Source organism: Pseudomassariella vexata, assembly GCF_002105095.1.
Source record: "Pseudomassariella vexata strain CBS 129021 chromosome Unknown BCR38scaffold_1, whole genome shotgun sequence".
NCBI classification, from domain to species: domain Eukaryota; kingdom Fungi; phylum Ascomycota; class Sordariomycetes; order Amphisphaeriales; family Pseudomassariaceae; genus Pseudomassariella; species Pseudomassariella vexata.
This window is the reverse complement of record NW_024467956.1, coordinates 3,709,672-3,733,981: the sequence shown is the minus strand read 5'-3', so window position 1 is coordinate 3,733,981 and position 24,310 is coordinate 3,709,672. Positions and strand designations below refer to the sequence as shown.

At 51.8% G+C, this 24,310-nt stretch overlaps 9 protein-coding genes across 9 annotated transcripts; 4 read left to right on the top strand and 5 right to left on the bottom strand.

The window, feature by feature from the left end:
- Positions 1–2,639: 2,639 nt before the first annotated feature.
- Positions 2,640–6,715, bottom strand: BCR38DRAFT_404976 (uncharacterized protein; the record flags this gene model as incomplete). The annotated part of the gene is made up of 2 exons (XM_040857912.1): positions 2,640–6,568; positions 6,622–6,715. 2 exons carry the CDS (start codon positions 6,713–6,715, stop codon positions 2,640–2,642), a joined length of 4,023 nt encoding a protein of 1,340 aa, XP_040721544.1.
- Positions 6,716–8,002: 1,287 nt separating this feature from the next.
- BCR38DRAFT_454336 (enoyl-CoA hydratase/isomerase) lies at positions 8,003–9,519 on the bottom strand (the record flags this gene model as incomplete). Its single annotated transcript, XM_040861694.1, has 2 exons — positions 8,003–9,406; positions 9,469–9,519. 2 exons carry the CDS (start codon positions 9,517–9,519, stop codon positions 8,003–8,005), a joined length of 1,455 nt encoding a protein of 484 aa, XP_040721543.1.
- Positions 9,520–9,918: 399 nt separating this feature from the next.
- BCR38DRAFT_454335 (small nuclear ribonucleoprotein Sm D2) lies at positions 9,919–10,445 on the top strand (the record flags this gene model as incomplete). Its single annotated transcript, XM_040861693.1, has 4 exons — positions 9,919–9,938; positions 9,994–10,026; positions 10,085–10,342; positions 10,403–10,445. 4 exons carry the CDS (start codon positions 9,919–9,921, stop codon positions 10,443–10,445), a joined length of 354 nt encoding a protein of 117 aa, XP_040721542.1.
- Positions 10,446–10,688: 243 nt separating this feature from the next.
- On the bottom strand, positions 10,689–12,981 carry BCR38DRAFT_418483 (Dak1 domain-containing protein). The gene is made up of 2 exons (XM_040859227.1): positions 11,324–12,981; positions 10,689–11,265 (listed from the first exon to the last, which is right to left on the bottom strand). Exons 1-2 carry the CDS (start codon positions 12,600–12,602, stop codon positions 10,739–10,741), a joined length of 1,806 nt encoding a protein of 601 aa, XP_040721541.1. The 5' UTR covers positions 12,603–12,981; the 3' UTR covers positions 10,689–10,738.
- Positions 12,982–13,254: 273 nt separating this feature from the next.
- On the top strand, positions 13,255–14,686 carry BCR38DRAFT_330481 (uncharacterized protein; the record flags this gene model as incomplete). The annotated part of the gene is made up of 2 exons (XM_040854966.1): positions 13,255–13,815; positions 13,868–14,686. The coding sequence occupies 2 exons, from the start codon at positions 13,255–13,257 to the stop codon at positions 14,684–14,686; spliced, it is 1,380 nt and encodes a 459-aa protein (XP_040721540.1).
- A 73-nt stretch (positions 14,687–14,759) lies between these two features.
- BCR38DRAFT_24112 (uncharacterized protein) lies at positions 14,760–15,558 on the bottom strand. The gene has a single exon (XM_040854388.1). The coding sequence runs from the start codon at positions 15,327–15,329 to the stop codon at positions 14,832–14,834; it is 498 nt and encodes a 165-aa protein (XP_040721539.1). The 5' UTR covers positions 15,330–15,558; the 3' UTR covers positions 14,760–14,831.
- On the bottom strand, positions 15,422–15,744 carry BCR38DRAFT_330070 (uncharacterized protein; the record flags this gene model as incomplete). The annotated part of the gene is made up of 2 exons (XM_040854926.1): positions 15,422–15,654; positions 15,711–15,744. 2 exons carry the CDS (start codon positions 15,742–15,744, stop codon positions 15,422–15,424), a joined length of 267 nt encoding a protein of 88 aa, XP_040721538.1.
- A 281-nt stretch (positions 15,745–16,025) lies between these two features.
- On the top strand, positions 16,026–19,417 carry BCR38DRAFT_359850 (complex proteins associated with Set1p component shg1-domain-containing protein). Its single transcript, XM_040857153.1, has 2 exons — positions 16,026–16,416; positions 16,480–19,417. The coding sequence occupies exons 1-2, from the start codon at positions 16,186–16,188 to the stop codon at positions 18,949–18,951; spliced, it is 2,703 nt and encodes a 900-aa protein (XP_040721537.1). The 5' UTR covers positions 16,026–16,185; the 3' UTR covers positions 18,952–19,417.
- Positions 19,418–22,355: 2,938 nt separating this feature from the next.
- BCR38DRAFT_404971 (endosomal spry domain protein) lies at positions 22,356–23,947 on the top strand (the record flags this gene model as incomplete). The annotated part of the gene is made up of 3 exons (XM_040857911.1): positions 22,356–22,593; positions 22,679–22,984; positions 23,040–23,947. The coding sequence occupies 3 exons, from the start codon at positions 22,356–22,358 to the stop codon at positions 23,945–23,947; spliced, it is 1,452 nt and encodes a 483-aa protein (XP_040721536.1).
- Positions 23,948–24,310: the final 363 nt, after the last annotated feature.

The window sequence follows — 24,310 nt, the reverse complement described above, 5'->3', positions numbered from 1 at the left end:
CTACACCCCGTACGAGCCGTCAAATCCGCAACTTTGCGAACAAGTCAAGCCCACATAGCCTCTATAGGCTACAGAAGGTTGCCAAGGGGGTTGAAGCCTTAGAGGCAGAGTTGGTAGCCGAACGCACTAAGGCTACGGCATTACAGGAGGAACTAGACCGCTTGAAAAGGGGTAAAAAGCGCAAGTCACTGCCAAATCTGAATCGCCGTTTTATAACAGTATCAGAAGCACTAGCTGCAGGGGAGCCTATACCCCCTAATAACCGTCAAGAACCAGCCAATAATGGGAAAGTTGTGGAAGTTGCGGATGAAGGGGTTGATTCATCAGAATCAGAGGCTACGGCCGATGATTTGCCGGCCGCTGTAGTCACACTAAGTGGTCGTACAGTCAAGAGGTGGCAATATTCTTAAACTCCATAACAATAGCTACATAATGGTATAACTACTGTATAAATAGCTTCAATATGTACGGAATTATGTGTAAGTAAAAATGTAGTGTTTTTGCAGTATTGTGCTCAATTAACGGTACCGGTGGGGTGGTGGGGGATGGTACTACATATTTATGTCGGGTGAACGCAGTCAATTGGCCTACACTCTTAGCGCAGCAAAAGAAGCCCGGAACTATGACAATTTTCGGAAACAAATTTAGCTAGAACCCCAAGCAATCATCATTTATTCACAAGCGGAAAAGCTGGAACGGCCAAGTCCGGAGGAATTGACGATATACGCTTTTGGGGCGGTGTCAGAGAACAGAATGCCATAGGCACCGGTGGGTGTCAGGACACTGAACGCAAGACACCGGTGGGGCGCCGGAGGGGTGTTTCGGACAAAAGACTCCCGAGTCATGATTACAATCTATGTGAAGCTTTGGGATGACGAGAGTCAAGATCCTTGGCATCGCCGACCCTGCTGTTATGCCGGGTCCAAGCGGCGGCCTAGCTATCTATATAAGGACCATCTCGAAGTAGGATAGGGAAGGAGCAGAGATCAATGCATCACCGTGGGCACCCCTACCTGAGACCGCCAGTGACCACCCGGTATTACGTAGGAGGGACGCCCGTTACTCCCCATCACTCTGTACTATTGCCTTCGGCCTAGCCGTACCCTGACAGGCGGTCGGCAGGAGCTAGGAAGGTGCTGCTGGACGGCATATGAACGCCCCGTACCTAATTCGATTAAGTAGACAGGATTAAAGAAATCAAAATAAAATGTGATATCCTATTACTTAAGCCTATTAATCTATAGGTAGTAAGAATCGATTAACGTAGGGCGCTGTAAAAGGGTAAAGCGACGTTATAGTTTAAGCTTTATATTAAAAGGTTGACGCGTATCTAGCGCACCATGTAAATAAGTTTCTTTTATTGCAACAATCTTTATATAGTTATCCTTATCTTTACGTTTTGTAATCGCTATATACTCAATCGGTCTTCGTATGTAAATTATCTAGATAGGACTAGATTACGTAGATACTATGGAATTGGTGGCCTAAGGTCACGTAGGATACGGGCAGTACCAGTGCGATCCCACAGATACTTATATTATATACTACAGTAGGTTTTGTAACTATATTTGGTAATCTGCGTATATCACTGTTACAAACAAGCGCTACTATTCTGGACGAGTTTAACTAGTGATATTATAGATCTTAACCTTAGCTATTCTTTACTCTTACCGTTCGAGGAGATATAGCTCACTTTTTACAATAGACTGTCTTACTAAGTGAAGGAAAAGAGCCAATCACTGCTCAATTGCGGTTGACCATCTTACCGGATCCAATGAACCAGCAAAGAGACAATGACCGACTACCGTTAAGCATGATCCTGAATAGATATATTTGGGCAACGTGTATCATACTCGATTATCGTTGAGCAATCTATTAAATTGGAGCGATGGAGGAAGAGACAGTGGAAGTAGGACCTGGAGCTGAATATATCATTAATAGATCCGCCTCGTTGGAATCACGCTTCTACCGGCGACTTATTTGATTCCTCTGGGGATGACTTCGATTGCAGACAGATGGCCGTCGTCTGTGCCAGTTCAACGGTGTCCTGCTGGCTGCCTTTGTTTGTCCCCCTGCATGTCTTAATTCATGACAGAACCGACACATCTTCGATCCAGAAGTCCTAGCTCTAACCACCACAGCAAAGTAATTAGCATATACATTGTTAGGCAACCTTGGTGGGCTTTGCCAAGACCACCAAGGTTGCCTAACATACATCACATAATCGTATTCACAAGATTTGGCCCCTAAGTTTTAGTTCGTACTTTTGTATTCAAGTTCCTCGTGTCTATATACTTATTCTTGAACAACTAGTCTAAGCGACTGCTATATAGTATCCTCACAATGCGTGATTGCTGATTCTTTCATTCAAAGTAAACTCCTCCCTTGCTCTCTTGTCACTGAATCGAATCGAATCCTGTGGCCCACTACGGGCCACTTCGTGCCCTGCACGGAGTAGAAGAGGGAAAATACAAAACGCCTTTGAACCCCCAACACATCATGATGGGGTATTCTTTCTATGATGGCTCTCGTGTCCCATTTTCCCCCTGTAATGTTCCCGTCAAACATGCCCTCAAGCATCCATGCATACGAGGAACTCGAACAGAAAAATACAATCGCAGTGTAGCTTCTTCTCCCAATCAGTGCTTGGCCTCTTCCTCAAGCTCTTCAGGGGCGTCCGTGTTGTCCACCCCCGCACCAGCACCGGAGGTACCAACACTTAATTGCCTCCAAAGCTCAGCTTCAGCAGTTCCATCATTATAGACCAAATGGCTCCCAAACGAGACCTGCAGATGCTCGTGTCCATGCCGTGTAGGAGACGAGCTTGGCATCACCACATCCGTGCTTAATAGATTACCGAAGTCGAAATGTCCGCCCGGTACCAAAAGACCGTCGCTGTCCATATGCGGTAGGTGGCTCAAGTCGAGCTCGAAGCCGCGGTGCGGCGACGGCGCGATGAAGTCGTTGGCATCGGAAAGCAGTTGGTTGATGGACTTTGTGAAGGGAGACTCGAACAGGTTGTCATTTAGGTGAGAGGACATATTCACGTTCCTCGGGGAACCTCTGCGCAGGGCGCTGGACATGGTGGTGGACCGGGGTGTTCTGGATGGGGTGCGCTGCAATCCCGAAAGCAATTGGCTTGGAGACTTCGCGGACCTCGAAGAGCGGATCGACCTCGTCACACTTCTAGTGATGGGACGATGGCTCGGTGTAGGCCGCGTTGGGGTCTTGAAAGGCTCACTATGAGATGACTTCGGGGGCGGCGTGGATGGGCGTGCAGGAGCAGTACCGAACAAGTCAGCAAAATCATCACTTTCGTGATGTTGAGCAGTAATGCGGCGGTTTTCCTTCTCTCCCTCGTCTTCGCGCTCCTTGGGTGCTTGGAAATTGGGTTCAGCTCGCATAACATTTACCGTCACTTCACCCATAACCCTCTGCCGGCCGTCCTTTTGCGGCGAAGGGAACAGGACTCGCCTGGTGCAGCCAAGATCATCATCATCTAGTGCAATGGGGCTACCGGGGGTCCCACTGCCCCTGGAGTGAGTCGATCCAGGCCCCTGAAGGTTCACCATACTCCCCTGACGGCTATTTAGCGGATGTGGATTAGATGTGAACGGATCTGCCAATTCGGTCCCGGGCGAGCAGGAACCTTCAAAGGGGCCAGTAGGATCGGTGGAGAAACCAATCTCGGAAGTAAGGTTCATTTGCGAGCCACTCTTCGTGCGGGGCTTCTTTTGTCTCAAAGTCTGGGCGCCTGCAGAACGCTTTCGATTTCGCACCTGTTGCAAGCGATCCTGGTCTCTTTCCCACTTCTCCGGTGGTCGAGGAGCCTTCCATTTGGAGAACCAGATTCCGCATGGGTTGCACAGGAGGACTTCATTCCATAGAGTCTTGTCTTCGTTGGGGCCGAGCGTTTTCTTCACCATCTCGTATAGGCAAGGCTTACCCTCATGATCTCGCTCCAGAACGTTGATGGCAGTGACATGACCAGGCTTCTCCGAGTATTCGTGATAATCGGGAACTCCAGTGTGCTCTTGCTTCCAGATCTTGCGCCAGGTAGGAGTTTGGACAGCTCCACAATTAGTGCAAAAGGGTGGCAACTCCCCTTTGGCGACGGCCTCGTCGAGCTTCTGCTTGATGGCCTGTCTTTTGACAATGTTTTTACTGTTACGCGCATCCGCGAGATCAAACATTTCGGCCTGGGGATGCGATGCTTCAGAGATTGATATAGTCGGTGGCATGGGTAGCGTCAGCCGAGGCATGGCGAGATCACTTGCAGGTACCTGGGCCATAGGAGGAAGCTCAGGCTCAGGGTTTGATTCTTCGATGGCCCTGGAAGCTGGAGGAGGCGGCAACATGGGAGAGTATGCGGGTTCAGCCGTGGAATGAAGGTTGCTGTCGCGTGCTTGATGATCCTCGGCAGGTGCGAAACTCTGCTCCTCCACAATCAAGCCGTCGAAAAATTGATCATCATCATCATCATTCAGTGAAGCTAGAAGTCTGGCATTGAAACCGCTGGGGTTCTCTTCGAGTGCCTCGAGTTTCAGCGATGCGTTCGTATCCGGTGCGGGCTGTGAAGGTATTGCTGCTGTCGTGAGGCGCTCAGGCTGTGTAGGTGGTTCCTCTGGCGTGTTAACGTCAACTTGCGCAGGCAGTTCTCTCGTCGTCCTGACCTTAAGTTGTGCAGATGCGTCTGTTATCGTCGCAATCTCAGGCCGAGGGAGTACCTGAGATATCTTATTCGCCGCTAGCTCAGTCAACGTCGTGATTTCGGACGTGGACTTTTGGAGCAGAGGAGGCAGACCAGGCTGCTCTGTCACAGGCGGGATTGATTTTGATTGTGTCTGTACCTTTGCCTTTGCCGCCGGCTTGCGACTTCTAGTAGGGTTCGGAGGTGGAGGACCTGTGTAAATCGACGTGGTAGGGAGTAGAGTCGGGTCACCCGGCGTTTCGGAATGATAGACGAAGTTGTCTTGATCTTTGGCTATATCTTTAGCTTTGGTAGGTTGCTGTTTTTTGGCGCGACTCCGTTTGGGCTTCGGTTTTGCCAAAGCTGGCGCGGCAGGTGGGGCTTGGACACCAGGCTTCTCAAATATGTTTGACGCATCGTCCCCTTGAGGCGCATCATCCAGTCCGCCACTCATGAATCCAGAATCGGGTTGTATTTGCGGCATTGGCATTGGAGGTAGAATTGGACTCGACGGCGGATTCGGGCTGGACCGTATGCTATACATGGCCCTGGGAACCGGAGGCGATGATCCAATATCTGCTGGACTGGCATCACTGTACTGAGACGGCGACGGAGCGATTGAGTCCATTGGTGACTGAGCATCCTGATTTTGGGACATGAAACGGCTCACTTCCAAAGACGATGTCATAAAAGAGCCAGCCTGATCCTGTGCCGTTACGGAATGTCGTCTCAAAGTACTTGAGCCACTCGATCTCGAGTTGGATGGGCCAGGCAACTGGCGCTCTGGAACAGGCGTGGGAGCCCTGGGGCCTTCCTGAAGATGGTTTCCGGTAGGACCATCCCTCCCTGGGCCAACAGGGCGGAAAGTTCGTAGGGACCCCGACGTGCTTGCTGCTACTCGAAGAGACTCTGGCGCTGAACCAAATGTTGCTGTATTGCTTCGCTCGACGACTTGAGTCGTCTTGGCCCTCCTCTTCTTCTGCGGCGGGCCGTCATCCGCATCGGTGCCATCTTCGTAGCCAGAAGTGCTCCCTTCGCCTGGAAGAGGATTCTTGCGTGGGCGGCCCCTCGGTCTTCCCGTCGGTGCTTTCGATCCAGCGCGAGACTTCGGTTTGTTGGCTTTTCCATCAGCTGGCGCTGGATTCAAGCCTTCAGGACCTGCTTGGTTTCCCTGCGTGGTGGCATTCCCATTTGTATTTGGCTCAACAGAGGCTGGACGACTTGATGTCGCAGCTAGGAAGCCTTGTGAAGTGGGTCTCATCATGTCGTTTCTGGCATCAAACCCTGCGTTGTAAAGCCTTGCAGGTGCTAGTCCAGGTGAAGACATGGCTGACACGTTTCCTCTGTGGCCTAAATTGGGATTCGACTGCATAAACGCCCGCCATTCTGCGCTTTCCGACATGATGGAGACTGAGTTGTTGAGGCTTGGGACCGATTCCATATTGCTCGTGGGACCAGGCGTCGGTGTCGGATTTGCTCGTGCGATCTTGCGCACGGCGGTCAACCTCAGTTTGACCTCGAGGGTTTCCCGAACGCCGTTGCCGAAAATGGCGAGCACGTTCTTGGTAACTCTGCCAGTGACCAGTTTTTGAGAAGCATCCCCACCAGGGCCTTGCTCCAGAGCCCAACATAACATGCCTTGTCCGACGAGGGGTGTGTCGGGTTCTGAGTAGTCGTACGCGTACACTGTATAATCCTGCCCACTATCGCCAACTAACTCGGGGCTGCATTGGGCTACCGCTTGCACACATGTCCTCAGGTCCAAAACCCCAATGGTGTTCCTCTCGTCGATTGCAATCGTTTGCACGTGAAGAGTATGCGGCCACCGGGCCAGACAATTGATGGCATTGTCTCTGTCGAAGGAGTAATGGACTTTCACTAGAAGCTTGTCAGCAATTGGTGACGTTCCCAGAACAATCGAGCATCCGTACACCCCATAGCTGTTGTCTGCATTTCAACGTCCTCGGGGCCAATGGGTGGGGGTCCCCAATGTGCATTGTTGTTGTTGTTGTTGTTGTTGGCCATGTCGAAGCAAGGGTCGTCCAATTCACGATGCCAGATAGCACCTCGACTTGAGTCTCTGGACAGACCGAATTCTTGTTTCAGAAATAGGAAAATGTAAAAAAATGAAATTGTTTGATGCCAAGAGATCACAGTATCAGGGTGCTACTTTGTGTTTCCTAGGCATGGCCGTGAGTTGTGGCGCGTATCGATGTTGTTTGACGAGACTGGAAAAAATCGCGGGTTGGCGGTACAATATTCTGATGGAAAGCGGTAGTGGCGTGACCTAGAGGAACCCGACAGGAAGTAGAAATGTACAAAGGCAAATTCCGAACCGGCGTAGCGAGATAGTAAGGACGTATCAATTGGTCTTGGTGCATGTGCTCTCGCAGGAGCTTAAGGTGAAGGGAAGTCGGAAGCGTGTGTAAGTCGACGGGTGTTGAAGTGTAGGTAAGGTCTTTAGATGCAAACTACAAGTGTACCTGGTCCAGAAGGCGAATGGCAATCGATAGGAGTACCGCGTTAGTGGTTCCCTGGCGGTCGTCAACGCGCCTTTACTAGCGCGACTTTTCCGATACTTCGAGGCCCGCGTTCTACCGTTACGTCAATCAGAGGCTGGCGGGCAGTGGATACCTGAGTGGAATAGACGGCACCACTGACACTGAAGGCAATGTCAGTTGAGAATCCATCCCCTTTATTCCACCTAGAGTACAGGAGCATCAACCGTCGTGACAGCATTTATCCCATTTCAAGTTCCGGGGAATTCCTCTATCAAGTTTGCACTTATTACCTACCTGGGAACGTATCTCGATTTATCGCATTTGAGCCTAGCCCAGTCGAGCCCTGCAGCCAAGGTGGCTGGGAACTGGTTCTCCACGCGCGTTAAATGCCGGTATGGTGGGACCTTGATGCACGGACCGATTTCGAAGTGAGAGTTCGGCGTTTAGGCCATCACAAGAATCGCAGGCAGAAGGGCAACCGGAATCCGAATTGCACACAACACACTACTTCAAGAATGAGATGGATGAGTTGTTTTGTCAATAATTTTGCCGGGAGGGGCGGCGGCCGGAGTCCTTTTTATATATCCCGGAGCCGTACGAAGCCCCACTTTTGCATACTCGTGACTCAAGAACAGCCAGAGCCCTCTTTTCGATTGATGATATACTTCAACCACACCTTGTTGCGACCGTGAAGGTTGACGAAACTCGGACTTGAGTATCGCCTTTCAACAATTTTTAAAGCACGACTCCGTTTTCTCATTATTCACATAGTCAGCATCGACTGTTTATTGTACAACGAAGAATTTACATTTCAGATCGTAGGCCCCTGATTTTCGTACACCCACTGCGCATGTCCATTCTCATCCACCGCAGTCGAGCGTCTCAGGATTTCCTGTACGATTGTAGCGATACCCTGCCGACCGTTCTTCCTCTGCACAAACTCGTCCACAATCTCGCGTCGACTCCGCGTGCCCTCGCTCACGAGCTGCTGTACCTCTTGTTCGCTGGGAACGCCGACATAGGTGTACGGGTAGTTGTTCGTGTAGTCGCGCTCGACCAAGAGCTCCAGCCCTTCTGTCATTGCGCTCTTCTGGAAGAAAGGCTCTGCAGCAATGGGGTCCGTGATATCTTCCAACGTGGCCGGCGTCCACTGCGGCGTCCTCTGCGGCTTGCTCAGGAGTGAAGTCACACCCTCAGTGAAATCGGGATGTCGCATGAAGTGTGCCGCAATCTGGTATTCTCGCTGGAAGGTTTCCGAGATGCTCCAGTTCTTGGCGATGTCCATTTGCTTGCAGCTGACATAAACTGACGTCGGCGAGCGTTTGTGCAGTGTCTCCAGGGTCTTTACTGCCCATTGCTTGGTAGAGCCCTCCTCGCGCTCCAAGGCAGCCATAATTTCGGGCACGTTAGTCTTGCTGAAACATCGGTCAATGGCTCTTCGAAGTTCGCCAGCGAGCTTAATTGGTTCCTTATCCAAGGGCGGCAAGCCGGTGGCGTACTCCTCGATCGTCATCTCAATGATCTTCAGACGCATTTCCATAGAGTCATAGTCCCTAAAGCGCAGCTCGGCAAGGCGGTTCTCGAGACTGGTTAAACTCGTCGAGTGAAGGTAGTGTGTGGCAATTCCCGTGTAGAAGACGTTTGCCCCAGTCAACCTCTCGCTTGTGAGGGCCAGGTACTTTCCGATTGAACCAGGCAACCGCGGCAAGAAGTATGAGGCGCCGACGTCAGGAAAGAAGCCGATAGTAGTTTCGGGCATGGCGAAGGTGGTGCGCTCGGTGGCTATCCGGAACGGGGCGTGTATGCTGAGGCCCACACCTCCGCCCATGGTGATGCCGTCCATGAAGGCGACGTATGGTTTCTTATAAGTCGCGATATAGTGATTCAGTTTGTATTCGAGAGCAAAGTAATCGGCCGACTTTTGCTGGCCCTCAGGTCCTTCCCGATTCTGCAACGCCAGTGCCATGACATCGCCGCCTGCACAGAAAGCCTTGTCGCCCACGCCCTTCATCACTACCACATTTGCCATGTCAGATTTCTCCCATTCGACCAGGCGGGGTACAATTTTTCGAATCATAGATGCATTCAGCGAGTTGAGCTTTTGTGGACGATTGAGCTCGACGGTGCGAAGACCATACAAGTTGTTGAAGAGCACATCCTCGGGTTCGTCTTCCGGCGAAGGCCTGATCTTTTGCTTTACGTCTCCTGTGGACATCTGTTTGTATTCATTGTTAGATAACTAGCACTGGTAGATAGGTAGGTATTGTGTGCTCATACCTGAGCTCTTGATGTGACCCGGGGATCGAGTATTTTTGCTTTCAGAGGCATTCTGAAGCTGCTATTCCTTAACGGCGAGGAAGCATTAGCCGCAAAGGCAGCCCGGCTTACAAGGACTCTAAAAGACATCTAAATTAAGATTGACTCGATGCGCAAATGAGTTGAAGCTGCGCATCGGGCGAGCGTGGAAAGGGGAGCCTTTTGCGAAGTCAATCGAACCTCGGGATCGCGCAGATTTAAAGGTTTCCCTCTCGAACATTTGAAGCTCGGGTCTTTTGGGGTTGCAAATGGAGCTTCAGCCACGCCGCGCTGTGGATCCCGAACACCAGCCTATCAATCACCATCTCACCACGACCAAGCGATTCGAACTTGGACTTTTCGGGACTGCCGCCTTGCCAACAGACGTCCTTGATTCAAGTCAATTTACACATTTGCAACACCACCACAATCATGGCGGACGCAAAGATCCAGTAGGTGCAGGCGAATTCAATTCTACTTTGAGGCAGTAGCTAACATTACCGTCAGGGACCTCCTCACGAAGCCGCGCAATGAGTTAACGTTTGCCTCCCACCTCTAAGGAACTGTTTCCCGGCGTTGATGCTGACCAACGTGACAGGGAGTATGAGATCCAACAGCTCGAAGAGCACGAGTTCAGTGCGGGACCCCTCTCCATCCTCCAGACCGCCGTTCGAAGCCATACACAAGTCCTCATCTCAATTCGCAACAACCGCAAGCTGCTTGCCCGAGTCAAGGCCTTCGACCGGCATTGCAACATGGTGCTGGAAAACGTGAAGGAGATGTGGACCGAGACGCCCAGACTTGCGAATGGCAAGAAGGGCAGACCAGTCAACAAGGATCGGTTCATTAGCAAGATGTATGTGCATCCCAAGGGCCCTTCGCGAGTTGGGAACCATGGGACTAATGTGTGTTCTAGGTTCTTGAGAGGAGATTCAGTCATCTTGGTTCTTCTCAGCTAGATTCATCTAGTAGAGGCTTTTATTCTGCTGTGAATGTCGATCTTGACGGCATAGGATGGTTCGCTGGTATTCAATCAGGCAGGCGTTGGCAAAAGGGATGTTGGACAGGATTTGCTAACAGCTGTCTTTAAGCATGATGACTGCGCTCTTGTATGGAGTGATCTGGCCGAGTAAAATACCGGCAGTGCAAAAGGACCAAATGCATGTCCAGAACAGAACTCGGGGCGGGAAATCGTTTAGATACCATCAATACATGTGTCCTAACTAAGCACTCACTCCTCGCTATTCATGTGCTAAGAAGCCCCTGATTCTGCCTCAAATTGCACCGCTTCCCAGTCATCTTCTCCATTCTTCAAGCCAGCCAAACCAAGGAAGAATGCGGCCAGGCCATGGGCACCTGGATCGGGTACCTCCTCGAATCCTGACCCTCCAACGTAGACGGTGCGTCCAAGACTGGCTTTCATTCCTTTCGTCCCTTCAGCTCCAGTTTTCGCGGCTTCTGCGGCCTGCTTCACATCCCCAGTTTTCCCGAGAACCTCGACGAATGGGTACAGAGCATCCACGAGGGTACGATCTCCAGGTCTAGCAGGGGTGTATCTTGACAGTGCTTCGCAGCTCTGTTTCAAGGCGCCGGCCCAAGCTTTCGGACTTGCATCTCCTGGACCAAAGACTCTGAGCGTATGAACAAGGGAATTGATAAATATCGCGTAAAGTGCCCCAGAGGTGCCGTCCATATCTGTCTCGATGATAGATGCGATCTGGGAAACATCAACGACGACATCTCCAGTTAATGAGTTCTCCGACAAATAAGTGAGGATGCCTATCCATATGTTAGCATGTGTATATCAGCATCAGTGGGGGGGGGGGCTGGCTCAAACCCTCAGCACCCCTTTTGAGGCCAATGCCACAATCGCCATCGCCTACGACCGTATCATAGCGAGTCACCTCAGGTTCCGCAGCGATAACAGCCTTGAGTCCAGCTGTTAGTGCTTCCTTCATGGACTCGGCATTCGTTCTTAGTCCGCTGGGTTTTGATGCCTCGCCCGACGCTGCCTTCTCTTCCCTGGTGGCCTGGTTCCTAGCCTCCCATGTGTTCTTGGAGATTGGAGCAGCCCAACCGGTGGCCTCACAGGGGGCATCCAGCAATTGGATCATACCCGGGCCACCAATGTCTGTATTGACAACGTTGAGTAATGATATGCTGAAACCCAGTCCGTTTAAGCTTGTCATGTACGTTCCACTCAGGATACGCACTGGTTCGATGCCCCATTGCTTAAGTTGCTTTACCACCTCGGCAGTAATACCAGCCAGTTCAAGGATACTGACGCCTCCAAGATTGTTAACCAGCAAAACCACTTCGTTGGAGTTCACGTTGAGGAAATTCCTGTCGGCATCGTTGGGGTCCAGTAGTTGAGCAAGCATCTTGGTCACAAGTTCAGGGAGCTCAACTGTTACTTTCCCTGACCCAGGCTCATTGTGGATGCCCATGCCGATCTCAACCTCATCGGCCCCCAGGTTGTCTTTCAACTTTGGGTCGGGCGGTGCTCGGCCGGGCACGTGAACATGTTCGAGGCTAGCTCCCACACTGACAAGATTATCCGCTGTCAGCTGGGCCACCTTGTGAACTTGTTCAAGAGTCGCTCCATGGGCCGCGAGAGCTCCGGCAATTTTGTGGACCAAAACTGTGCCCGCAATGCCACGGCGTCCGACTTTGCCACCCTTCTCGCGTCCCACACCAACATCATCCCCCACAACCACCATCTCACAACCCATTCCCGCGGCCTTGGCCTTCTCGACTGCCATGCCGAAATTGAGGATGTCGCCCGTATAGTTCATGACAGTGACCAGCACACCCTTGTCAGTGTCAACTCGGGACATGATGGCCCTTCTCACTTGTTCGGCGCTGGGCGAGGCGAATATGGTACCAGCTACGGCAGCAGACAGCAGGCCGGGTCCAACCATGGCACTGAAACTCGGCTCATGGCCACTACCACCACCGCTGATGAGGGAAACCTGGGACGGCTTGCCCTCCTCAGGCCTTCGATAGATAATCTTGTTCTCAACATCTAGGGCTACAGATGGGTTGGTATATGTAATACTCTGGAGTGCAGAGTTGACAAGGACGGTTGAGTCGTTGATGAAGTGTTTGCCCGACATATTGAAATAACGGAAAAGGAGGCTCTCGGTTTGTGAGGAGATAAGAGACAAGAGAGGAGAGGAGAGGCGATGGAGAAGATGCACGAGAGCCACGATCACCTCAGGTAGGCTGACTTGGCTCCAATAAATACGAGAGAGACTTGATACATGACCTACCTACCCCTACCCACACATTTTCCGAAGCATGATGAAATGCGGCTTCCTGTGCGGCTAATCTCCGAGGAGCATCGGATAACTCCTCAATGGCGAAGAAGACACGGAAGACCTGCAACTGCGACGTTTGTGTCTGGGCCTGCATGGGAATGCAATGCAGAACGGAAGGAGGGGTCAGTTGGTGTCTAAGCTCTCAGGCAAGTTGGGGTTCCCGGGCTAATAGCTGGAGGTGGGGCCGCGGAATGGCGGGGTCAAAGTGACGCCCTGGACTTTTATCGATTTTGAAGTTTGCAGCCGCATTAGTCTCTCATCCCTGCAAACAATTATTGCTTGGTGACTCAAAGTGCCGATTTGACAATCACCTTTGGCATTCCCGGTTTCTCACGAACTTGCACATGATATAGACAGACATACTCCATTTTTGTCAAGTTTTCCACGTTCCTTGCCCGGTTTCTGCATTCTGGCGCGACATCTGGCGCGACCAGACCGACCCCGCGCCATGTCTACTGAACCGAATGGTGAGCCTTCCCAAGGCGCACCGCAGCCAAAAGAGCAGTCGTCAAAGTCGATCCAACCTCCGAAAGGCGAGAAGACAGGAACAGCAGAAACACCCAATGCCCTTAGTGGCGAGAAGAAACTCTCTGGGGCCGAGCTGAAGAAGAAGGCCAAGGAAGAGAAGGCTGCAAAGAGAGCATTAGCAAAGGCGTCCAAGGAGGTCGCAAAGGGCGAGGCCGCGGTGTCGTCTTCACCCGGCCAATTAGGTCCATCGGCTGGCGAAGTCAAGGGAAACAAGAAGGGGAAGCAAGATGCTACAGCTACAGCAGGATCTGGAGCTGGAGGTCGACCGACTCCGAACAGAGCAACTCCGTCAATGGTAGCGGAACAGAAAGCAACCATACCCGAGTGCTTCAGTCACCTACCCATGGCAAAGAGACTACCAATGACACAAGCGGACAAGAGCGTTCATCCTGCAGTACTGGCATTGGGTCAGCAGATGGCGACGTTTACCATTGACGAGAGCATCAACCGGCTGCGAGCAACACTTCTGGCCTTCAAACGAGTATGTATCCCACAAATAATATGAGATCGCTCAAGTTACTGACCTCGAAAAGGTAATCGCATCTTATAGCACTCCTGCTGGACATACTCTTGCCCGACATTTTACCCCACATGTGCTTGGCCCTCAGATCGACTATCTGACTTCCTGCCGACCCATGTGTTTTTCTATGGGAAATGCGATAAGATGGCTCAAGCTTCAGATAAGCAAGATCGACATGGATTCCAAGGAAGAGGACGCAAAGAGAGACCTTTGCAGAGCAATTGACAACTTCATTACGGAACGCATCACAGCAGCCGACGAGGTTATCACGGAGTCGGGAGCGAAGCATATTGAAAACGGCGATGTCGTCCTGGTCTATGGCCGCAGCAGCCTCGTTGAGCGGACACTCCTCTGTGCGTATTCATTCGGAACGAATTTCTCCGTCTTCGTCATCGATGACCCTTATGAGAGAGCCGGACAGCTGCTAGCAAAGACCCTGGCAGCGGAAGGCATCAAAGTAACGTACTGTGGAGATTTTGGAGGACTGATCAATCATATGAGACACGCGACGAAGGTTCTCTTTGCAGCTGATGCAATGTTCAGTAATGGGGCAATGTACGCACGCGCAGGAGCTTGTGATGTTGCTCTCGCAGCAAATGAATTGGAGAAGGAAGTCATCACCCTGTGTGAAACGATCAACATCACAGAGAGAGTTGCCACGGACTCTTTGACCTATAACGAGATCGACCCTGAGAGATGCTCCGCCGAGGCATTCAGACTGCTGTTCGACACGACTCCGGTGAAGTATCTGAACGCCCTGATCACTGAGCTGGGTTGTGTTGCGTCGAAGTCGGCACCAATCTTATTGAGAAAACTGGAAGAGTTCAACTAGGGTAAGAATTCTGATGGCAAGTATCACAGGCAAATGGATCAGGAGCATGGATTGGGCATATGGCCACCGTTAGGAAATCATTTGGACATGCCATATTGATGTCGAATATGGATCAATCGTACCAGCTGCTTATGCCGAAATATTCTCAAAATGATTTTTGGAATGCTATCATCCCAAGAAGCAGCTCTTGCTTCAGCTGAAAACAGGTACTGATGTTGCTGGTGCTAGGCCAAGTAAGATGTGTATATACTTGAGTAGGCAAGTTGGTAATGTCCTGTTTGCTGAACGCATAAGCTCTGCCAAGCCTGCCATGGCAACACACAACCAAGTCCACCACTACTTGTCCATCACAGCGAGATGCATCAGGGGAAAATGTGACCTCTACTGATTCCCGGATACTCAGAGAAGTACAAAACGACCTCTTTAAATCCGGGCGCCCAGCAACGGGTTCATGTTTAATCTCTGCCAGAGCGAAAACATTCGCATCTATAGGGTAAGACTGCGAATGTCGATATACGCACGAATGCGTAAGCTGGCATTTGTCACGGCGACAAGACTCACGATGCGGTATGTACAATAGACAACCTCCGCGGGAAGTCAACAAACCAATGACTCGCAATTGTGTTTTGCACCGGCAAGACATACATCATATGAAATTCTCAACTTGCCTTCCTCTTTTCCACCCACCCGGTGCCATATGTATACGCCAACATTCGCCCGAGAACTCCCCCCCACCTACGCGTTCTCCGCTGCGATCTTGTCGCCTTCTCGTGCCGCCCGTCGCGCCCTCTTCTCCAGAATGATATTTTTTCGCTCCTCCAGCATGGCCTGCTGTCGCTCATCCACACCCTGGATCCAGTATCCGAAGCTTGATCCGACGCCTGCGAAGACCGGATACGCCCATAATGAGCCGCGGTTGAAAAAGGGCCGCATTTCAAGGCCGAGCTGCCATAGTCTAACGGCAACGCCTGCGTTTAATAGTCAGCAAGATATCTAGGACGAGGACAAGGAGATAATAATGTACCGAAGCCGCCCCAGAAGACGATTCTGGACACCATTGTGACTGAGTAGAGAAGGGTAGAGCCTCGACGGGCTGGTCAATGGATTTGTCGTGGCACGCCCGTGTAATTGGCCTTGTGGGATTGGCTGGTTGCTGGATTACGCCTCGGATGGATCGAAGTGAGCTTTGTATTGAGTCGTCTTCAATTGACGGAGGTTCAAAGCTTCCTCACAGCCGCACTAACTCCACTTTATCACAAGTGGGTCCAAGCAAGGGCCACCTGCAAGTCAACGCATTCAGACGCGATTTTCCCTGAGAGCCGGCAACATTAGTCGAATCTGAACTCCTTCCGGTCCAACGTCTTCTTCGTGGCCTGAACGTGCAGCCCATTGCGCAATTTTCCTTCCTTTTGGCCAAGACGCCTATCCTACTGCAGCGACCGACATCGAGCTCGAACTTATGAGTCTCTGGTCTAACCTGAGACTACTTCGACGGCCGCATGGCCTCCGTTTCAGCTGTCAAGATGGCGACCACTACAGAGCAAACGCCGCCAGCCGGAGGATTAGGAGTGCCTGCGCCTGTAGCGCCTGTCCCACACAAGTTTAAGGCCTCAGATCTGCCTTTGACTTCTGCTACAAGATCCGCAATCGAAGGACTGGCTCACAGCTTCAAGAAGAAGGGTGGCTATGATGCGATTCGCAAGAATGTTTGGGAGAAGTTCGAAGCTAGTGTATGTGATGGCATCTAACGGGTAAAATTATGGCATATGCGCTTACAATCTATCCAATCGCAGGGCTACGAAGCTCAAGTCACTAAATCAATCGTCGAGGTCGCTGAGCAGGAAGTCGAGCGCAACCCGTCCCAACTGCTGAAGATGGACCGTCGTAAGGCAGCTGCTCTTATCGACGGTGCACTGGATCGATCCGGTGTCTATCAGAAAGCTGAAGAGGTTATTGACCAGCTCATCGATGTGAAAGCTATTGAGGAGCGCATTCGGGAGCTCCGCAAAGCGGACGTGGGCGACGAAGCCGCTATGGCAGAACAACTGCGTGGATCTAAGACTGATGAGGACTATGCCGCCGATACAGCCGGTCGCTTGGAAGAGCGCGAGCGTGTGAGACGCGAGCTCAGAGAGAAGGAAGAACAGATCGCAGCGGAAAAGCGCAAGATCGAACTGGAAGAGAAGAAGCAGCGGGAGCGAGAGATGGAGAAAGTCGAAGCTAAGCGCAAGGAAGAACGAGACGCTCGACGACGTGAGAGAGAAGCCAAGGATGAGGAACGCGAGATCCAGAGACAGAAGGAGAGAGACGAGCGTCGCGCCGCGCGAGAGAAGGCACGCGAAGAGAGAGAGCGAGACCGTGACCTGAAGAGAAGAGATCGCTCGAGAGACAGGTCAAAGGACAGGTCGAGGGACAGGTCAAGAGACAGGTCTCGCTATCGTGACAGATCCAGAGACAGAAGAGACCGAGATCGAAGCCGCAGTCCTCGCCGCCGTGATAGCCGAGAGCGACGGAGACGAGACCGGTCTCCGCGAGAAGAAAGGGAGCGTAATAAGCCCGAAGAACTCGAACAGCAACTGTCGAAAGAAGAGCTCGAGAGACTTGAGCAGGATGCCCTTGCAGACCTCTTGCGTGAGAGCAAGAGAAGTTCCGCCAAACAGCCCGAAATTGAGATTGATGATGCCCTTGTGCCCCCGCCACGTAAGACCAAGCCAGCCTCGGCCATTCAACCAATCCGTCGGGATTCTCCCAAGAATGCATCCGACCCTAAGAAGGTACCAGAACTTGTGAAGACGGACTTGAAAGATTCTGTCAAGGAACCGAAGCCGCCCAAGGAGGTTAGGGAAGTAAAGGAAACTAACCAAGTTAAGGACGTCAAGGACGTCAAGGAGACCAAAGACTCGAAGATTGTGATCAAGGAAATCAAGGAGTTGAAGATCGCAAAGGCAGCAGAGAGCTCTAAGGAAGACCTCGAACCTAGGGAGGTGAAGGAACCTAAAGACTCGAGGGAAGCTAAGCCCAAGGATGAGCGACGTAGCAGCATAGCCGCCTCTTCGCGGGACCATCGCCATGATCGTGATCGACGTGACCGAGAGGAGCCAATTAGGTCACGGCACCGTTCCAAGGAAAGGAGTCGCTCGAGACACCCAAGAAAGAGAAGCCGCTCGAGACGCCCAAGAGAGAGAAGTCGCTCGAGGAGTCTACACTCTCGAGATGTCAGGAACACGAGTCGTTCTAAGCGTCCACGCTCAAGAGACGTAAGAAGCCGAAGCCGCTCAAGGCATCAGTTCCCTTTCGAGAACAACTATCGACCAGGTGAGCTCAGAGCTCAAGATCGTAGTCGCTCTCGCCACCGGTCGGACCGAGATAGGAGAGACAGGCGAGACAGGAGCCATTCGAAGAGTCGAAAAGATAGAAGCCGCTCACGGGACCACTACAAACCAGATCGGAGAGTCCGCAACGATACTCGAGGCAAAGACAGCCCGGACAGACGTGAACGTGCTCACACTGATCGCCGGGAGAGATCCCGCTCCCCTCGTCCTCGAACTGAGCGAAAGGATAGGAGCCGCTCACGCCTAAGAAGTGAACGTCGTGCACGCAGCCCTTCCACTAAGAGAGCACGAAGTCGAGATCATCGCAGTCGCTCTCGTTCCCGCCCTACCACTTCTGCCAGGCATGAAACGCAGTTGATGGACGCAGAGACCTGGAAACAAGGCGAGATCAAGAGGCGTGAGCAGGAAGCAAAGGCGTACCTGGCTGCTCAGAAGGAAGCTCGCGAGAAAGGCCTACCAGTTCCAGGACTTGAAGATCGGCATAGTGCTGGTGAACGGTCGCCTGAGGTCAGACGCAGCAGCCGTGTGCCTGAAGACATTGATTCGTATCGCCCTGGCGAGCGGCGTCGTGAAAAGGAGTCTGACCGTGAGCGTACAGGAGGCGATAAGTATAGGGCCCGGGACGATGAGAGGGGTGGTGGTGACAAGTACCGAGCCCGAGATGAAGATAGGAGTAGTGGTGATAAGTATCGAGCTCGGGACGACGAGCGGGGGTCTGACAAATACCGGACCCGTGATGATCGGGGTTCTGACAAGTATCGATCACGGGATGAGGACAGACGCGAAAGACGCCGCAGCCGAAGCAGAAGCCATGACCGAGACAATAGAGACAAGCGAAGCCGACGTGAGCGCAGCACCGATTCCCGCCGCGACAGACGAGACAGGCGGGACAGGAGTCATAGCCGCAGACGCAGTCGGAGTCCGCGTCGATAGATTCCTCGCGCCAACGTTATCAGCGTGACTTCAACTTATCGACCATCGGCGGTGTATTAGCGAGGCGTTTAGGGAGGCATTCAGGGTGGGGGATTGACATTAGTATTGTATAAACATGTACAGCATTTCGGAGCTCTAAGACTACGTTCAGGGAAAGATTCGGCAATGACACCTACTTTTGCTTGCGGATTTTTCTGAGCTCAAGGAATCAATATCGGGAACATTGATGGTTTATTTGCATGTTCAGATACCCTTGGGGTGGATGGCGTCTGAGCTCCCGGATGCTATTGGTATAGGGAGAACCAAACATCACAGTCGACAGTCATGGCTTAACTCAAGTGGATATATTTTTCATGAAGCGGTCCTCTTGTCAATTGGTGAGTTTCCAAGCTATGGATACTGGTATAGAACAAGCCAGGTCATGCCTTAATGATACTGTAACACAAGGCTCGTGAATCAATAACAGCAAGTTGTACAGCATCTAAACGCCAGTAAGCGGGCAGATCGACGTGCCCTATAAGATTAGGTAACGACCAATCGATCAGTACCAGGAACATCTGGGAGGCGCAGAGCCCTTCACTGCAGTGAAAACGCAGGTACAGCGTCAAAGCTGAAGCGTGCACGTTGCATCACGGCCTACAATTGCAATGTAAGAAACTTTTTAAGTACTACGAGATTTCCATTCTCCAACGAGGACAATTCGAGCTGCAAAGCAAATTGCAACCGAACTCGAAGATCCAGCAGATCAAAAGATGGGAATGTCCAGCAGTCCCCGGGACGGCCCCCTGAAACTCTTTGCCTGGTTTGCGCCTGATGAAACGTCGGCAAGGTGGCCGGGGACAACATGCCGCACCGCCAGCGATCGCGTTAATGCGTCCTCTCCCGGCGCGCCGCGACTTCGGCTGTGTCTAGGAGTTGAGACTGCTTCTAGAGTCTATTGGTGCAGGACGAAGATTGAGATTCATGCGATAGGAGACCACATACTATGGTGTTATGGGTAAGTTTTCAATTGTGTGTTTGTACCGTGCCCCACCTTGGCACGCGCTAACTCTTGGCATATGCATCCAATACATTTTACTAGTACTTTGTATGCATTCCGTTGGCCGCGATCACCGCTTCGCACCTCTCTGGCATTGATTTCAAAAGCTCCTGTAAGTAGCTCTCAGGTAATTCATCCCAAGCCTCCTTTACCCATATCCGAAGACGATCATAGCTAGGCTTTTCAGTAATACCGTATTTATCTTCAATGTAGTCCTTCATCCAGTTCCAGCACATCTCTATCGGGTTTAGATCAGGGGAATAAGGTGGCCACTGGACTATATTAATGCCCCTATCTGTAAGATCTGTGACTGTATCAATTGCCGAGTGAGCGGGAGCGCCGTCCTGCACTAATGTAAGGTGTGTACCGAGGTCTCGTTGACAGAGTTGTATCCAGCCATCGATAATAGGAATTGTGTGGGATCGATATGTCTCGGCAGTAATAGAACCCCAATCCTTTTCCCAGAAGATTCCCGGTCCTTTTCCAAGGCCTGAGAAACAGCCCCAGAACATCCAGCCTTGTTTATGTTGGTGTCGTTCGATAATACAGGTCGGGTCCCATTCCTCTCCTGGTCGTCGTGTAACGTACTGTTTTCGATGGTGTCCTCCTGTAATCCATGTCTCGTCGGTCCAAAGTACCTGAGCCCATTGCTCTGGTGTCCAGCTGACATGTTCGAGGGCCCAGGCGAGACGCTTTTGTCGGTTAACTTCTGAGATAGGAGGCCTTCGGCGCGCAGTATGTCTCTTGAATCCGAGCCGGCGGAGGGTAGTTCGTATAACGTAAACTCCGAAGAGGGACTCGAAAAGGATGATTGACAACTGGAGGAATGAGGCTCTACGGCCTTGCTTAGAACTAGTTACATATGTAACGAGCTCTTCTTCTTGCTCACGAGATAAAGTCCGGGGTCTACCAGATCTCTTAGCTACCTGGCTTGAAGAGGCCTTAATAGCTGTCTTGATCTGATTAAGAGAAAATGTTGTAATAGTATGAATTTCGGCTTTCGATTTACCACCGTCGAAATAGAGGGTTCGAATTCGTTGGCGATCGGCTTCCGTAAGGTGTTTAGTCCCCATTGTGGTTACTGAAACGCGATAATGAGGACGCGTTATTGACAGCAAGTTGGAATCAGAGGTGGAAGTACCTTTTCGTTGGCATGAGTAGGCTAGGCCATAATTAGTATAGTGTTGCCTTGGCAGTGATCCACTGGTACTTGTCAGGGGGGTGAAAACTTTGGCCTGATACCGTAGTAACAATAGACAGGCCGTGGAGAATGATTAGCCCCTGCACTATATTTCCTACTTATCATTTTGAGAGTGAGAGATGGAGCGAGGGGATTCTAGACGACAATGACATACTGATAATAGAGCAAGCCGACCAAAGGCTTTTAAGTGATATTCATGGGGTCAGCGGCGTCATCATCCAGCCTGGACAGTTGGTTAGACAGGCTCTGAGCCCTGCCTTGGAGCTGAGTTGATGTAAGGCGGGCCAGTCCACCGAACGAGACTTGCCCATCCCCGCTACTGATAGTGGGATGCGCACATCCCGCTGTCATTCATTAACAGTCCGTGCCAAGATGCTGGTTCCCTGCCTACTACATACTCCCGCAAGTGGTTGTGTTTCCAAATGCGGAGCAGTCGTCTCTGCCTCCTCTTTCCTAACTGCGCAGTTTCGATAGCAGCGAGCAGGTACGGTACCTGAGTACAATTCATATGGTTTCTCCTCATTCCTAAAATCATAACAGTCGTCATCTTGCAGTTTCGTTCACAAATTCTTCTTCCCTCTCCATGTGCACCATGTCCTCAGAAGCAAGGACAAATAATTGACTGAACGCAGACGCTTTGTCAATCATTTATCGGCCTGCCCCATTGGTCGTAAAGTATTAGCAAGACATCAAGGTTGGGATTGATAGCGTGGGTCACTTCGTCTTGGGCCCGAGCAACCGTCAGGTGTATCAGCAGTCCGCAGCCCGCAGTGTGGTAGCGCAGTGCAGCAGCACAGGACCGACCGCACGACCTCTGAACGACCTAGCGACCTAGACTCCCAAACCAAATCCAAATCCCGCCAACCAACGACCAACATCAACCTCTTATTACCGGCGCCTCCAACCATCGCGTTCGAGGATTTTCCCTCCCTTTGACTAGGCGAGCATTTTCGTTTCTACTGCTATACCCTTTGCATTTTTCTTCCATTTTTGTTACTTTTTCTCGAGCCTTCCGCCCAGAGTCGGCATTGAGGTCCCCAATCCTCAACCAACCCCAAGCCGGATGAGTGGCCCCGGACGGTGACGGCACGCACCAGCTATCCGCCACTCAACCGACCCCATCAAACGATCTACCACCTCAGCTCATCATCGCAATTCGCAACCATGGCGGACTGGGGCGCCATCATCATCGGGCTGCTGTCGGCCTTTGGCTCGGCCATCCTGATTGCCATCATCTTCTCCATCGTCTACTTCTTCCGGTACACGAGCTCCGGTCGCATCTTCCTCGATCGCATCGGTCGACCGGGCGAATACGACGATGAGCAGGCCTTTGCGAGAGAAGAGGCCGAGGCCTTGGAGACGATGGATGATATGGCGAGAACGGAGTATCTGAGAGCAAAAGGTAATGATGAATCACGTCAAACATCCTCAATTGCGTACGTCGTACATGTTTGCAAGCAGCGGTCACTGATGCGCTATATATCCAGCATTTATTCAAGGCAACCCACCCGAGTCGATCCAGACGGACATTTCTTTATCACAGTATCTGGCCATACAGGAGAAGGGTGTGTCGGCTTGGGAGTTTGAACCCGAGCTGGAGATCGCCAACTGCTTCGTCGAGGCCAGGACCGAAATCGAGTTTTTCGACTCCGAGTGCACTGTCATGAGCAACTTACCCGTCCCGAAACAGAACGAGGTTTATTATTGGGAGGCGAAGATTTACGACAAACCAGAAACCACATTATTGAGCATCGGCATGGCTACGAAGCCCTATCCACTATTTAGACTTCCCGGTACGTACGCTGACTTGCGTGTGCGGGCAACTATGTACTGACGATGATTGCGCAGGATTTCACAAGTATTCTGTTGCCTACACCTCAACGGGATACCGCCGATTCAACCAGCCTTTCAACCCGACTTCATACGGCCCTCCCATTGTTCAGGGCGATGTTATCGGTGTTGGGTACAGACCGAGGACGGGCACTATCTTCTTTACCCGCAACGGCAAGAGGCTGGAGGATGTGGCACATGGTCTCAAAGCACCCAACTTCTTCCCGTCCGTGGGCGCCAACGGTCCCTGCATAGTGCACGTCAACTTTGGCCAAGCAGGCTTTGTTTTCATCGAGGCGAATGTGAAGAAGTGGGGGTTAGCTCCCATGACAGGAAGCCTAGCTCCTCCGCCGCCATACGGCAGCGAGCAAGGCAGTATTTTGCTCGAATCGGGAAGGAAGGACGGGTACAGCCCTTCGCCTGGTCGAGGGCATGGCTATTCGCAATCAGCACACACCTACGGCCGCCGCGATCCCATATTGGACACTGGGCATTCTAGGACGAGAAGTGGCAACTTTAGGATCTTGCCCCCTGCGAGTCCAGGTCCGCAGCGGAGTCCTACTGATATCTCCCTGGCGCAGCTGGTACCGTCCGATGAGGCTGGAGAACCCAGCAATAGCAATACCGGAGGCACCTCTGGGGATCACGTGGTGAACATCGTTGGTCTTGGGCTCCAAGAATCGGCCCATCCTCCCCCGGAGTATACCAGTCCGGAGCATTCCGACGACGGGAGTTCCACCAGGAGCAGCTCAGACAGCGAGCAAGCTCCACTTATCGTGGCCGGACGCAGTAGAGGTGCATCGGCTGCCACACTGAGGCCATCGGATCATCCGCCGATTCCTAGCTACACCGACGCATTACGGCAAGGTGCGGGGCGCGATAGGAGCCGTAGTGACAGCGCCATGGTTAGACGTCGGGGTGAATGAGCCATTGTCGACGATCCACGGAATGCCGAAGATCCCAATGGGAATGGTTTGCAATCCTTGTGGAGCTGAAACGCGTTTGTATGATCATGGCACGCGCGTGTTTGTGTGATCTGCTGTGCTGGGAAACTGGGCAATTGTACAAGCGAGTGAGGAGTCAAAATGACGACGTGCCTTGGCAAAACAATCAGAACATGGGAACTCGGAGTTTTACGGTTTTGGGAGGAAAGGACATGATGATTGAATTTGAATCTCGCCATTGCACCACCCCCTTTATTTTGTTTTCACGGTTTAGGATCGAACCAAGAAGCGGACGCAGCATTTTCAAGCGTGGCTCTCGTAGGCAAGGGGCAAGTCAGGTCAGTT

Excerpts from the sequence above, each read along its gene's own strand:
- BCR38DRAFT_418483 (XM_040859227.1), bottom strand. The coding sequence starts at position 12,602 with ATGTCGGGCAAACACTTCATCAACGACTCAACCGTCCTTGTCAACTCT. Across the intron at positions 11,266-11,323 it reads CCTCAAAAGGGGTGCTGAGG|GCATCCTCACTTATTTGTCG; the intron begins GTTTGAGCCAGC and ends ACATATGGATAG.
- BCR38DRAFT_24112 (XM_040854388.1), bottom strand. The coding sequence starts at position 15,329 with ATGTCTTGCCGGTGCAAAACACAATTGCGAGTCATTGGTTTGTTGACT.
- BCR38DRAFT_359850 (XM_040857153.1), top strand. The coding sequence starts at position 16,186 with ATGGCCTCCGTTTCAGCTGTCAAGATGGCGACCACTACAGAGCAAACG. Across the intron at positions 16,417-16,479 it reads GGGAGAAGTTCGAAGCTAGT|GGCTACGAAGCTCAAGTCAC; the intron begins GTATGTGATGGC and ends ATCCAATCGCAG.